Below are 14,498 nucleotides of genomic sequence, written 5' to 3'. Positions count from 1 at the left end.
AGAACAAGCATGCCGCCCGCATAGGCTGGAGGTGTCATGAATGCTCTCCCCCCACCCAACCCCAGAGCATGTTAAACAAGACTAAGAACTTTCAGAGGGGAGACTAGTCTTTGAGGTCACCCCAAACTCTTGAGTTTTACAATGGTCATTGATCCTTTCCCACCAGAGACCTTGTCAATTTTGCATTTGGTTTTAGTGGATTCATAGGACTGAGCCCTTGCTCTGATTTCACATAAATAATAACAACACCTGCAAAAGACATTGAAACGCTACCTGGTGTTCCTGGGCAGGAAGTGACCCAGCCAGGCTAATTGCCCCACTGGCAGAGTCTGCAGACCTCATGGTCAGGGGGCCCATGGGAGCAAGACCATAGTCCCAGATCCTTCTCTGTTAGCCTGTGCAGAGTTTTCTGGGGACACAGAAACCCTGCTTCACCCTGGATGCACCCTTTCTCCAGGAAGGACTATGAGGACACCCCGCTCTTCTTCCTGGTGTGTCTCCTATAGCAGGTGGCGCCAGTGAGCCAAGTCAAGATGGGAAGACAAGGGCTGGTGGTGTCTGTAGAGCAGGACACATGGCCCCTTCTTCCCCAAGTGCCCAGTAGTCACAGAAATAAGGCCCCACGTATACGCTTTCCCAGGGAGCAGGGCTTTTTAAAAATCTTACGACAAATTTAGATATAAAAGTCTTTAATGGTGTAGGTGGACTAGTCAAATGCCTACTTAAAATATGTAACTTATTCATGTAGTTGTATTTCATATTTAAAGTTTATATATTATGTTTTAATTTAAAAATATTGCTATTTTCATCTTTATCATATTATGAAGTTGAACCTGATAAAATTCTTGTTTCTGTGGGATCGAAAACGGTTGAATATAAGCAGTTTTGTAAAGTGCATCCTAATATTTGCAGCATCTGTCTTCGTCATCACTCACTCCACTATCTGAATCCCCTGTTCAGTTTGCCAGAGTGTACAGGGCACTGCCATCCCAGTTTACTGAGATGCTGTCTTTTTTGAATGTGCTGTTCTCATTGGATATTCCCTTGCAAGCTATGGCATGATGTTGCTCTGTGTTGGCATGACTTTGCATAGGCAAGACTTTGCTTTACATTCATAGGATTTTGCACTGCATTAGGACCCTTGGCCATTTCCTTCACTTACCCTGCTCCTGTGGACCCCCCAGTCTCTGGGTATAGCCACTTACCAGATTACTTTTCTTTCTTTTTTTTTTTTTTGAATTTTTTTATTCATTTATTTTTTATACAGCATGTTCTTATTAGTTATCTATTTTATACATATTAGTGTATATATGTCCATCCCAACCTCCCAATTCATCCCACCATCACCATCCGTGCCAGCACCCCACTTTCCCCCCTTGGTGTCCATACGTTTGTTCTCTACATCTGGGTCTCTATTTCTGCCTTGCAAACCAGTTCATCTGTACCATTTTTCTAGATTCCACATATATGCGTTAATATACAATATTTGTTTTTCTCTTTCTGACTTGCTTCACTCTGTATGACAGTCTCTAGGTCCATCCATGTCTCTACAAATGACCCAATTTCATTACTTTTTATAGCTGAGTAATATTCCATTGCATATATGTACCATATTTCTTTAACCATTCACCTGTCAATGGGCATTTAGGTTGCTTCCATGACCTGGCTATTGTAAATACTGCTGCAATGAACAGTAGGGTGCATGTGTCATTTTGAATTATGGTTTTCTCTGGGTTTATGCCCAGTAGTGGGATTGCTGGGTCATATGGTAATTCTGTTTTTAGTTTTTTAAGGAACCTCCATACTCTTCTCCATAGTGGCTGTATCAATTTTCATTCCCACCAACAGTGCCAGAGGGTTCCCTTTACTCCACACACTCTCCAGCATTTGTTGTTTGTAGATTTTCTGATGATGCCCATTCTAACTGGTATGAGGTGGTACCTCATTGTAGTTTTGATTTGCATTTCTCTAATAATTAGTGATGTTGAGCAGCTTTTCATGTGCCTCTTGGCCATCTATATGTCTTCTTTGGAGAAATGTCTATTTAGGTCTTCTACCCATTTTTTGATTGGGTTATTTGTTTTTTGTAACCTTGAGCTGCATATATATTTCGGAGATTAATCCTTTGTCCGTTGATTCATTTGCAAATATTTTCTCCCATTCTGAGGGTTGTCTTTTCATCTTGTCTATAGTTTCCTTTGCTGTGCAAAAGCTTTTAAGTTTCTTTAGGTCCCATTTGTTTATTTTTGTTTTTATTTCCATTATTGTTAGGAGGTGGGTCAAAAAAGATCTTGCTGGGATTTATGTCAAAGAGTGTTCTTCCTATGTTTTCCTCTAAGAGTTTTATAGTGTCTGGTCTTACATTAAGTCTTTAATCCATTTTGAGTTTATTTTTGTGTATGGTGTTAGGGAGTGTTCTAATTTCATCCTTTTACATGTAGCTATCCAGTTTTCCCAGCACCACTTATTGAAGAGACTGTCTTTTCTCCATTGCATATCCTTGCCTCCTTTGTCATAGATTAGTTGACCATAGGTGTGTGGGTTTGTTTCTGGGCTTTCTATCCCGTTCCACTGATCTATATTCCTGTTTTTGTGCCAGTACCATATTGTCTTGATTACTGTAGCTTTGTAGTATTGTCTGAAGTCAGGGAGTCTTATTCCTCCAGCTCTGTTTTTTTCCCTCAAGATTGCTTTGGCTATTCAGGGTCTTCTGTGTCTCCATACAAATTTTAAGATTTTTTGTTCTAGTTCTGTACAAAATGCCATTGGTAATTTGATAGGGATTGCATTGAATCTGTAGATTGCTTTGGGTCATAAAGTCATTTTCACAATATTGATTCTTCCAATCCAAGAACATGGTATATCTCTCCATCCGTTTGTGTCATCTTTGATTTCTTTCATCGGTGTCTTATAATTTTCTGAGTACAGATCTTTTACTTCCTTAGGTAGGTTTATTCCTAGGTATTTTATTCTTTTTGTTGCAATGGTAGATGGGATTGTTTCCTTAATTTCTCGTTCTGATCTTTCATTGTTAGTGTATAGGAATGCAAGAGATTTCTGTGCATTAATTTTGTATCCTGCAACTACCAAACTCATTGATTAGCTCTAGTAGTTTTCTGGTGGCATCTTTAGCATTATCTATGTATATTACTATGTCATCTGTAAACAGTGACATTTTTACTTCTTCTTTTCCAATTTGGATTTTTTTAATTTCTTTTTCCTCTCTGATTGCCGTGGCTAGGACTTCCAAAACTATGTTGAATAATAGTGGCGACAGTGGACATCCTTGTCTTGTTCCTGATTTTAGAGGAAATGCTTTCAGTTTTTCACCATTGAGAATGATGTTTGCTGTGGGTTTGTCATATATGGCCTTTATTATGTTGAGGTAGGTTCCCTCTATGTCCACTTTCTGGACAGTTTTTATCATAAATAGGTGTTGAATTTTGTCAAAAGCTTTTTCTGCACCTATTGCGATGATCATATGGTTTTTATTCTTCAGTTTGTTGCTATGGTGTATCACATTGATTGATTTGAGTATATTGAAGAATCCTTGCATCCCTGGGATAAATCCTACTTGATCACGGTGTATGATCCTTTTAATGTGTTGTTGGATTCTGTTTGCTAGTATTTTGTTGAGGATTTTTGCATCTATATTCATCAGTGATATTGGTCTGTAATATTCTTTTTTGTAGTATTTTTGTCTGGTTTTGGTATAGGGTGATGGTGGCCTCATAGAATGTTTGGGAGTGTTCCTTCCTCTGCAATTTTTGGAAGAGTTTGAGAAGGATGGGTGTTAGCTCTTCTCTAAATGTTTGATAGAATTCATCTGTGAAGCCATCTGGTCCACGGCTTTGTTTGCTGGAAGATTTTTAATCACAGTCTCAATTTCATTACTTGTGATTGGTCTGTTCATATTTTCTGTTTCTTCCTGGTTCAGTCTTGGAAGGTTATACTTTTCTAAGAATTTGTCCATTTCTTCCTGGTTGTCCATTCTATTGGCATACAGTTGCTTGTAGTAGTCTCTCATGATGCTTTGTATTTCTGCAGTGTCTGTTGTAACTTCTCCATTTTCATTTCTAATTTTATTGATTTGAGCCCTCTCCCTCTTTTCCTTGATGAGTCTGGCTAAAGGTTTATCCGTTTTGTTTATCTTCTCAAAGAACAAGCTTTTAGTTTTATTGATCTTTGCTATTGTTTTCTTTGTTTCTATTTCATTTATTTCTGCTCTGATGTTTATGATTTCTTTTCTTCTACCAACTTTGGATTTTGTTTGTTCTTCTTTCTCTAGTTCCTTTAGGTGTAAAATTAGATTGCTTTTTTGAGATTTTTCTTGTTTCTTTAGGTAAGATTTTATTGCTATAAACTTCCCTCTTAGAACTGCTTTTGCTACATCCCATAGGTTTTGAATCATTGTCTTTTCATTGTCATTTGTCTCTAAGTATTTTTTTATTTTCTCTTTGATTTCTTCAGTGATCTCTTGGTTACTTAGTAACGTATTGTTTAGCCTCCATGTGTTTGTGTTTTTTACATTTTTTTCCCCTGTAACTGATTTCTAATCTTATGGCATTGTGGTCAGAAAAGATGCTTGATATGATTTCAATTTTCTTAAATTTTCCGAGGCTTGATTTGTGACCAAAGATGTGATCTATCCTAGAGAATATTCTGTGTGTACTTGAGAAGAAAGTGTAATCTGCTGTTTTTGGATGGAATGTTTTATAAATATCAATTAAATCTGTCTGGTCTATTGTGTCATTTAAAGCTTTTGTTTCCTTATTAATTTTCTGTGTGGATTATTTGTCCACTGTGTAAGTGATGTGTTAAAGTCCCCCACTATTATTGTGTTGCTGTCCATTTCCTCTTTTATAGCTCTTAGCAGTTGCCTTATATATTGAGGTGCTCCTATGTTTGGTGCATATATATTTATAATTGTTATATCTTTTCTTGGCTTGATCCCTTGGTCATTATGTAGTGTCCTTCTTTGTCTCTTGTAATAGTCTTTATTTTAAAGTCTATTTTTTCTGATACTAGAATTGCTACTTCTTCTTTCTTTTGATTTCCATTTGCATGGAATATCTTTTTCCATCCCCTCACTTTCAGTCTGTATGTGTCTCTAGGTCTGAAGTGGGTCTCTTGTAGACAGCATATACATGGGTCTTGTTTTTGTATCCATTCAGCAAGCCTGTGTCTTTTGGTTGGAGCATTTAATCCATTCACGTTTAAGGTAATTATTGGTATGTATGTTCCTATTACCATTTTCTTAATTGTTTTGGGTTTGTTTTTGTAGGTCCTTTTCTTTTGTGTTTCCCACTTAGAGAATTTCCTTTAGCATTTGTTGTGGAGCTGGTTTTGTGGTACTGAATTCTCTTAGCTTTTGCTTGTCTGTAACGCTTTTGATTCCTTCATGAAATTTGAATGAGATCCTTGCCAGGTAGAGTAATATTACTTGTAGGTTCTTCCCTTTCATCACTTTAAATATATTGTGCCACTCCCTTCTGGCTTGTAGAGGTTCTGCCAAGAAATCAGCTGTTAACCTTATGGGAGTTCCTTTGTGTGTTATTTGTCATTGTTCCCTTGTTGGTTTTAATAAGTTTTCTTTGTCTTTAATTTTTGTCAATTTGATTACTATGTGTCTCGGCATGTTTCTCCTTGGGTTTATCCTGTCTGGGACTCTCTGTGCTTCCTAGACTTGGGTGGCTTTTTTCTTTCCCATGTTAGGGAAGTTTTCAACTATAATATCTTCAAATATTTTCTCGGGTCCTTTCTCTCTCTCTTCTCCTTCTGTGACCCCTATAATGCAAATGTTGGTGCATTTAATGTTGTCCCAGAGGTCTCTTAGGCTTTCTTCATTTCTTTTCATTATTTTTTCTTTATTCTGTTCCATGGCAGTGATTTCCACCATTCTGTCATCCCAGTCACTTATCCATTCATCTGCCTCAGTTATTCTACTACTGATTCCTTCCAGTGTTTTTTCATTTCAGTTATTGTATTGTTCATCTCTGTTTGTTTGTTCCTTATTTCTTCTAGGTCTTTGTTAAACATTTCTTGCATCTTCTCGATCTATGCCTCCATTCTTTTTCCGAGGTCCTGGATCATCTTCACTATCATTATTCTGAAATATTTTTCTGGAAGGTTGCCTATCTCCACTTCATTTAGTTGCTTTTCTGGGGTTTTATCTTGTTCCTTCATCTGGTACATAGCCCTCTGCCTTTTCATCTTGTCTATCTTTCTGTGAATGTGGTTTTTGTTCCACAGGCTGCAGGATTGTAGTTCTTCTTGCTTCTGCCGTCTGCCCTCTGGTGGACGAGGCTATCTAAGAGGCTTGTGCAAGCTTCCTGATAGGAGGGACTGGTGGTGTGTAGAGCTGGGTGTTGCTCTGGTGGGCAGAACTCAGTAAAACTTTAATCCACTTGTCTGCTGATGGGTGGGGCTGAGTTCCCTCCCTGTTGGTTGTTTGGGCTGAGGTGGCCCAGCACTGGAGCCTACAGGCTCTTTGGTGGGGCTAATGGTGGACTCCAGGGCATACTTCCCAGAACTTCTGCTGCCAGTGTCCTTGTCCCCACAGTGAACCACAGCTGCCCCACCACCTCTGCTGGAGACCTTCCAACACTAGCAGGTAGGTCTGTTTCAGTCTCCTGTGGGGTCACTGCTCCTTCCCCCTGGGTCCTGGTATGCACACTACTTTTTGTGTGCCCTCCAAGAGTGAGGTCTCTTTCTCCCCCAGTCCTGTCGAAGTCCTGCAATCAAATCCCACTAGCCTTCAATGTCTGATTCTCTGGGAATTCCTCCTCCCATTGCCAGACCTCCAGGTTGGGAAGCCTGACATGGGGCTCAGAACCTTCACTCCAGTGGATGGACTTCTGTGGTATAATTGTTCTCCAGTTTGTGAGTCACCCACCCAGCGGTTATGGGATTTGATTTTATTGTGATTGCACCCCTCCTACCTTCTCACTGTGGCTTCTCCTTTGTCTTTGGATGTGGGGTATCTTCTTTGATGAGTTCCAGTGTCTTCCTGTCGATGATTGTTCAGCAATTAGTTGTGATTCCGGTGCTCTCACAAGAGGGAGTGAGTGCATGTCCTTCTACTCTGCCATCTTGAACCAATTCCTACCAGATTACTTTTCAAGAGATCTTTAAAAATTTCTTACACCATCCTCCCTCATTTATGATTATGGTGTCCTACTTCCAGGAGAAGAGAGTTAAATTTCTTTGTGTCCCTTTTTCTTTTAACCCCCAGGTGATCTTGCTACAAATAATTGAGGGTATCCCTTACCCCACCCCTGAACTATGAGAGGTTTTGTTGTTACTTAATTATAAGGCAACTTATTCTTTTCCTAGAATAATTTTGAGTGAAAGGCTTCATCTCTTGTATTTGAGCACACCTATCACCTGTATATAAACTCATCAGTTGGGGCTGCAGGTGGATGTCTGTTCTTGCTTAATTACACATTTGTATACAAATACTTGACTACTTCATGGTAAGAAAAGAGAGCTCCTCACACTCTACACAGGACACAGGGAAGAAGTTCAGGGTAAGTCAGAGTTTCTCAGCTCTGGCTGCTTGTTGCTGTCACCTGGAGAGCTTTGAAAAATACTGATGCCCAGTGCATCATCCAGGGATAATGATTGATTGGTCTGGGACAAGAAGACCTTTCAACGCTCTCCAGGTAATCCCATGCAGCAGATCCCAACCTGAAGCCACTCCCTCCGAGACACCCTCCAGGTGTCACATTGCTATGACACTTGTCCCATGTTCCAGGTCTCCAGTTGGTGGGAACCTCCTCATGTGACATCATTCTTCCACTGCAGCACCCCTCAAATTTCCAAATGCTCCAGTACCAACTCCTGAGGTCTGGGGTGGAACCCAGAAATGTGCATTGATCATGCACGAAGGATTCTCAAGACTGTGAGCAGCCCTTGATGGATTTATCCGGAAGATGGATATGGAGCCAGGCACACAGCCTTGCCTGTCAGGGAGAGCCCATTCTGGTTTGAACACGCCAGGACTCTCAAGGGGGGTGGGGGGGTTGGTTGCATAGGCAATGGGGCACTTGTGGTCTTCCTACCTCTTTCATGATTTGAAAAGACTGGGCCCCATCAGAGCACCATGCTCTCTGAGCTCTTTATCCTTCTAAAGTGAAAAAAAAAGGTGATCCTGCTTGTTAGACTAGAAAGCAGAGGAATTCACCTGAGGTGTAAAAAACCCTTTGGGAGCGCAGTTGATGGCCACTTCTCATGGATGAAGGGATCCACGCTGAGTCTGTGCAGTGTAACCCCTCACAGACCCCCAGTGAAGGCCCTTCCTCCAGCACAGGCCATGGTCAGACCCAAGGGGAGGAGAGAGGGAGGCATGTGATCCAGATGGCACCTGGCATCTTCACCACATGTGGCATTCAGAGGAAAGGCCATGGTCCCCTCTCTCTACCCTGAGGTCCCAGTGTTAACTGCAGCTGGGCTACTATACCTGTGGTCTTTGCTTTATTAAAGTTTTGCAGAGTGCTCTCAGAACCCCGTAAATCATGGGTTGTGAGCATGTGTGCTGGGGGACCCCAGATGGAGAGAGTGCACATGTGGACCAGGCTCTCTGGCTGGGAGGAGACCAACTTAATGGAGAGACGGTTCCAAGGGCTCCCCAGAAAACAAGCAAGGGCCGAGGGGCTATCAAGCAGGATGGGGGAGTGGTGCTGGATACCTGGCAGGTTCCCTGTCAAACACTTTAAAGGAGCCCAAAGAGGAATGGGAAGAAGAGCAGGAGACAGAACACATAGTAAAGTCTTAAAAGGCCACTCACTGGGAATGCAGGATGGTCTGCTGAACTAAATATATTAGTTTGGTTTTAGCACACCCACATCTGCAAATGCTGGAAATGCCAAGAACAAGAGATTGGGTGTCTAAATTAAAACTGTTAGCCCCAATATTAGTCCATGAGTCCATTATGCAAGAAAGGTTGCATTTCTTCATTTTCTCTAACTTTACTTAATTCTGACCCCTAACCCTCCAGGCTTGTGGAAATTCAGCCCCATCATTACTGGGCTCCTCTCCACACCCAGGGCTGGACAGAGGCCCAGGAGCCTCATGTGGCACAAAGTGCCAAGGGGATCCCTGTGGCCATCAGGTTCAGTCCCTCCTGGGTGCCAGCAAGCCACCCTGCTCACTGGAGAATTTCAAAACCCAGATGGTTCTCTGCTTGGAACAGGCATGAGAGGATGGGAGGTGAAATGCAACCAGCATAAACTAATATTTCAACAATTGTGTCTTAGCTCAGGCTGCTGTAACAAAATACCACAGGCTGGGTGGCTTAAACAACAAGACATTTATTTCTCACAGTTCTGGAGGCTGAGAAGTTTGAGGTCAAGGTGCTGGCATATTTGGTTCTTGATGAGGGACAACTTCCTGGCTTTCAGATGGCTGACTTGTCATGTGTCCTCATGTGGTGGAGGGATAGAACTCTGATCTATCTTCTTCTTATAAGGACACTAATCTCATCATGGGGGCCCCACCCTCATGACCTCATTTAAACCCAATTACCTCCCAAAGGACCTACCTTCAAATGCCATCCCACTGGGGGTTAGGGCTTCAACATGTAAATGTTGAGGAGACACAAACATGCAGTCCCTAACATCTTGAAACAGTTTTCCATCAGGCAGCTGGTATGCAGCCAAGCCCTCTTATCCTACAATTATTTCAAGCACATAGGAATGACATGCAGGGGCCTGACCCAAGGGTGCTATGATGTGAGGCCATTGTCAAAGCCCCTCAGCCCGGGTTAGGCCCCTAGCTCAGCTGTCCCCAGCTCACCTCTCCCTGTCTCTGGCAGTGCTCATCGACCTGTGGGAAGGGCCTGCAGTCCCGTGTGGTGCAGTGCATGCACAAGATCACCGGGCGCCATGGCAATGAGTGCCCTACCCTCTCCAAGCCGGCAGCCTACAAACAGTGCCACCAAGAAGTCTGCAATGACAAGATCAACGTGAACACCATCACTTCCCCTCGCCTTGGTGAGTGCCTCTGATGGCCCCCAGTTCCTGGGGCTGCTGCATCCCCTGGCCAGCAAGTCCCCACTGGCAGTGGGAGTTCTATAAGCCAGAAAGCCCCCCTCCTTGGGGCTTATTTGAATTCTGGAAAGGCTAACATGTCAGTTTTGTAGAGGATCTGAGGTTTCAGAGATGGAATTTCATCCTTGTCATGAAAAAAGATGTTTGTTTACTGTGGTCTCAAACACTTGAGCCCCTCTGCCAACAAATGAGAAACATGGGAGAATGTTCCTCAAGTGTTTTGGGATTCCTGTGCATGAAGGAGGCAAAGGGAGTTGCATCCTTCAGGAAATGAAGGATCTGGGGGTGTCATTCATGAAATCTTGGTGATGTGTGCATGGAATGTTCCTCAAGCTAATGCTTGAGAAGAAAACAGAGGTGTTGGCAGGTTGGAGTCTTTAATTCGGCAGGGAGCTTTTGTGTGAGCAGCTTGGATCCGAGTGTTCCAAACCCAGCCCTTTACTAGGCCACATCCCCAGCCCGTGGTGGCACAAAAAGAAGAATATCTAGCACTGATCTAATGATTCTATTGAAAAGAGTTTCTGCTTTTCCAGTTAGAAATTCCTAGGGAACTTTTTCCCCACCCAGTGCCCCTTTCCCTAATGCTAGAATGCCACCAACATGAAGGGGATTTCCAAGCAGCTTCACTGGGGGTGGGGGGCGGTCTTTGAGCTTGCAGAGGTGTACACCAGGCTTTTGCATGCCCTCAGCCTGGACTATCTCTCTGCACTACCAAGATCCTGAAGGAGATTCAGGCCACCTGCTTGTGCTGTGACCTTTTGTGGGCCCTTTGATATCTACTGCCCTGTGCCATTCTATTTTATCAATGCCAACAGATAACGTCCTCCGCCATAAAATAACAGTACACACCACTTACCTCAGAAGCCGGGAGGGGGGGGCAGTGCCCTCGCCTTAAGGAGGTAGCCAGACCACTGAACTCTGCCAAGTGGTCAGGTTGGACCCAGAGTGTGTCCCTTGCAAAAGAAAGCCACATCCACAATGGCCCTGGCAGGGGCATGGTTTCCCCAGTCTGTGCAAAGCTCCAGTGTACACATGGGTAAGGGCAGCCCCAGACTATGTCAGACTGCAGGCCATCTGTGTGCGCATGATGACGTCCCCAGGCCACCCATAACCTCTGGGCTTTCTCTCTCCACTGTCCCCTTAGCTGCTCTGACCTACAAATGCACACGGGACCAGTGGACAGTGTATTGCAGGGTCATCCGAGAAAAGAACCTCTGCCAGGACATGCGGTGGTACCAGCGCTGCTGCCAGACATGCAGGGACTTCTATGCGAACAAGATGCGCCAGCCACTGCCGCCACCAAGTTCATGACAGGCGGCCAGTGGTCCCGCGATGCTCCGACATGAGGTCTGAGTCCTGACGACATGGCTAGTTGAAAGCCCACCCACCCGAGAGCACACCAGTCCTACGGCTGGGACCCCCAAAGCACACCACGGCTCACCCAGGAGGCTGTCCCAAGAACCCAATTGCTTAGAACCTGAGAGTGGACTTGACGTTTGCTTAGTGCTTTTATACTTAATATATTGTTAACAGCCACTGGATGGCTTTCTACGGTAAGGAAAAAATAGGCATGAGTCACAAAATAATTGTAATTTCTAAGGTTCCACGTACCTCAAAGGGAACACCTCTGACAGAAATCGTCAAGAGAAACGTCACAGGCGCCCCTGTCTTGGCTTTCCTCTGACGTTTGAATTCCCAGTGCTTGATGTATTGGGGGAGGGGGAGGATATCCAAAAACTGAGACGTTTTACTTTAAAGCAGGCTTTATTCTGAAAGCCCGTGACACCCTGGATGGAAGGAGGCTTCTCTGGAGAGGCCGGGCTGCTGGAGCCCCCTTGACACCACAAGGACAGCACTTGGCCCCTCCACCCTGTCAGGGAACGTGCTCTCTAGATCGCGGCTTTTCCTTGGAGGTCTTGTCCCTGAGAGTCTGAGTCTGTGTGAACTAAAAAGGACGCTAGGGCTGTGTAGTTCTGCATACCACCTACGTGGGGGAGAATATTCCAGAAGGGCTTGGGTTTGGGGCGTATTTAGTTTTCAGATCTCTGTTGTCCCCCACACAGGGAAACAGAAGAGCCTCTCTTCAAGGTGCTGTGAGAGGAGGCACGTGCTAAGTTTGGCCTTGGGATTGCTTCCTGGCATAGAGGTGAGCTCAGGGCAGCTTTGGGAGGGGTGGAGGGGCTCCCCCTCTGCTTCTGGGGACCTCTGCTCTAGCCAGTACTTCATAAAGCTTTGCACCTTAGAGATGGCTTCCCATTGACCTTGGCCATCTATCTGAAGTTGATTCTTAGAACCTCTGAAGACTCAGGCTCAGGCCTGGCGCTTCACCCTGGCACGGGGCAGGTTTCCTCCAGGGCTGCTCAGCCTAGTGCCAGGATGGGTGGAGGAGTGGCCCACCCAGCCTTCCCGTGGCCCAGACCTTGCAATGTTCATCATTGTCATGCTGTCGTTGTTGACTCGTCTTAGTGGGGCAAGAATGCCACTCAGAAAATCCGGAAGAAGGTATTTGCCTCCTACAGACACCTCACCCCTCAAAACAGAACTGTGCCCTCTCTGGAGCCCAGGGAGATGAAAAGAGTGTCCTCTGTGAAAACACAGAAGATGGTAGGACCCTGCCCGCCCGGGAGCTGGGAGGAGGGGACCCGACATGCTGGGAGGTCTGGTCTGCTGACCAACTCAGTGGGCCTTTGATGGGTGCTTATATTCAAGGACTTTATCATGAGAAACCCACCCTCTCCTCCCTTATTTCAGAGGGGATCTTACTTAGGCTAATCTCCATGGGATCATCTGCAAGTGCTTCTTGATTTACTGGTGCTGTGTTTATGTATCTGTGTTTGAGTTTTTGATGTCACAACTTCAGAGTCAGCTTAAATCAGAAAGAGAAAGAAACACTCTGCCACCCCAAGCCCGTCTTACGGGCTGTGTTTTGGTTTGTGATTTTTTTACTGCCCCAGAGGCAGAGAAGTGATAGGGATGGCAGGGAATCTATTCAGTTCCACTAGAATCTGTGAGTAGTGTTGAGAAAACTCCTTAGATGTTCTGTGGAAAGACCCCAGAGGGTACCAGGCTGCAGCAGCCCACCTGCAAGGTAACCTCCAGCGGCTGCCGAGGGCCTGTGCAGAACGCTGTCCTCCCTGCTCTGGCTTGGCTGTGAGCAGACTCCCCAGGCCCCTCAAAGTCTTGGGGAGCTAGGGCTCAGTTTTCCCCCAGCCCCAAGTGGGCTGTACTTTACCACAGATGAACAGAAAGCTCTCGGCCTCGGGGGCTAAGGGGCAGAGTCGGGGCAGCAAGCTAAGGAAGCCGGGGCAGCCTTGCTTACTGTCTGCATGGAAACCACGGGCCCACCTGAGCTGGGCAAGCATGTGCACATGCCCAGAGGCGAGCCCTTTGCCTGGTGCCTCTGAATCTCCCCCCTGGCCACCTTGACGGTATCAACTGGACGCCCCTGGCAAGGGCCCCACATCCTCAGAATGCAAATGACTGATTCAGTTATTGTTCACCATCCCTTTGGTTCTCCAAAGTTAGGGTCTTTCTGAGCTCTTTTAGCTCATGCTGGCACTGTCACTCTGAAATTCACCAGCCCGCCTTCTGTTCCCGGCACAAGCAATGATCAATGTCAGTCAAGCCATCGTAGCACTCTTGCTCCACTTTGGACAGAAGACAATGAAACCCTGTCATTACAACAGTGATGTTTCTTTATGGTTAACAATACCCTGTACTGTCACTCAAGTACTGTACCTTTTCGGTTGCACAAACGTGTTACTAGCTACAGAGTCTCACAACCTTATGGTGCTATTTTCATTGGTGCAAATGAAACCCTCTCAGTTGACCATGGCTTGATATTATCAGAACACAGGGAAACGGTAGTAATGGCAGTAATATCATTGCTTTGTTCTCTTTTCTTCATTTCAGAGTCAAATGTATATATTTTCCATTAGCTAACTTACATTACGTACTGTACCCATGGTATTTTTGTTTTACTTTTTGGTGCTGGTTTGAAAGAAAAGAAAAAAAAAAAGAACAGAAGACAAACATTGGACACCACTGTAAATGAAAAATTAAGCATTTCATTGGAAGTGAGTTGAATATGTTTAATAAAATGTTCTTCCATAACAATTTTAAGCTGTCTGTGAAGTAAAAGACAAAAACCAGTCCTCGAGGGCTGACAGAGGGAGGCTGTGTCCTTTCCTTCTGCAGTGGTCACACCACTTGCCTGGGACTTGGCTGCAAGAACTGCAGCCTGCCGACCACAGCTGTGGACAGTGTCAAAGGTCACTGGTAAATGCAGTTCTGGCGGGTGGCTACATCTCCCCAAGTGAGTGCTAACAAATCATTCAGTCCTGGGCCTCATCCCTGTGTGGTTGCAAAACCCTGGGTGGGGACATGAAAGTGTGACAGCTGTACAGTGAGTCTGTGAGTCTGATACAGAGCAGCTACCTCACTGGTGGA

The 14,498-nt window shown here is 44.7% G+C and overlaps 1 protein-coding gene across 3 annotated transcripts in view; it reads left to right on the top strand.

Annotated features, from left to right (window-relative positions):
* Positions 1–14,083, top strand: part of ADAMTS17 (ADAM metallopeptidase with thrombospondin type 1 motif 17) — a 354,869-nt gene extending 340,786 nt beyond the window's left edge. For all 3 annotated transcript variants that reach the window (XM_060096914.1, XM_060096913.1, XM_060096915.1), the window contains 2 exons: positions 9,815–9,992; positions 11,194–14,083. In XM_060096914.1, coding sequence (XP_059952897.1) covers positions 9,815–9,992; positions 11,194–11,360 — 345 coding nt within the window. In that variant the 3' untranslated portion in view covers positions 11,361–14,083. The remainder of the gene's footprint in view (positions 1–9,814; positions 9,993–11,193) is intronic.
* Positions 14,084–14,498: the final 415 nt, after the last annotated feature.

The sequence above is a fragment of the Mesoplodon densirostris genome, chromosome 4, assembly GCF_025265405.1.
Source record: "Mesoplodon densirostris isolate mMesDen1 chromosome 4, mMesDen1 primary haplotype, whole genome shotgun sequence".
NCBI classification, from domain to species: Eukaryota; Metazoa; Chordata; class Mammalia; order Artiodactyla; family Ziphiidae; genus Mesoplodon; species Mesoplodon densirostris.
This window is presented reverse-complemented; position numbering and strand designations above follow the sequence as displayed.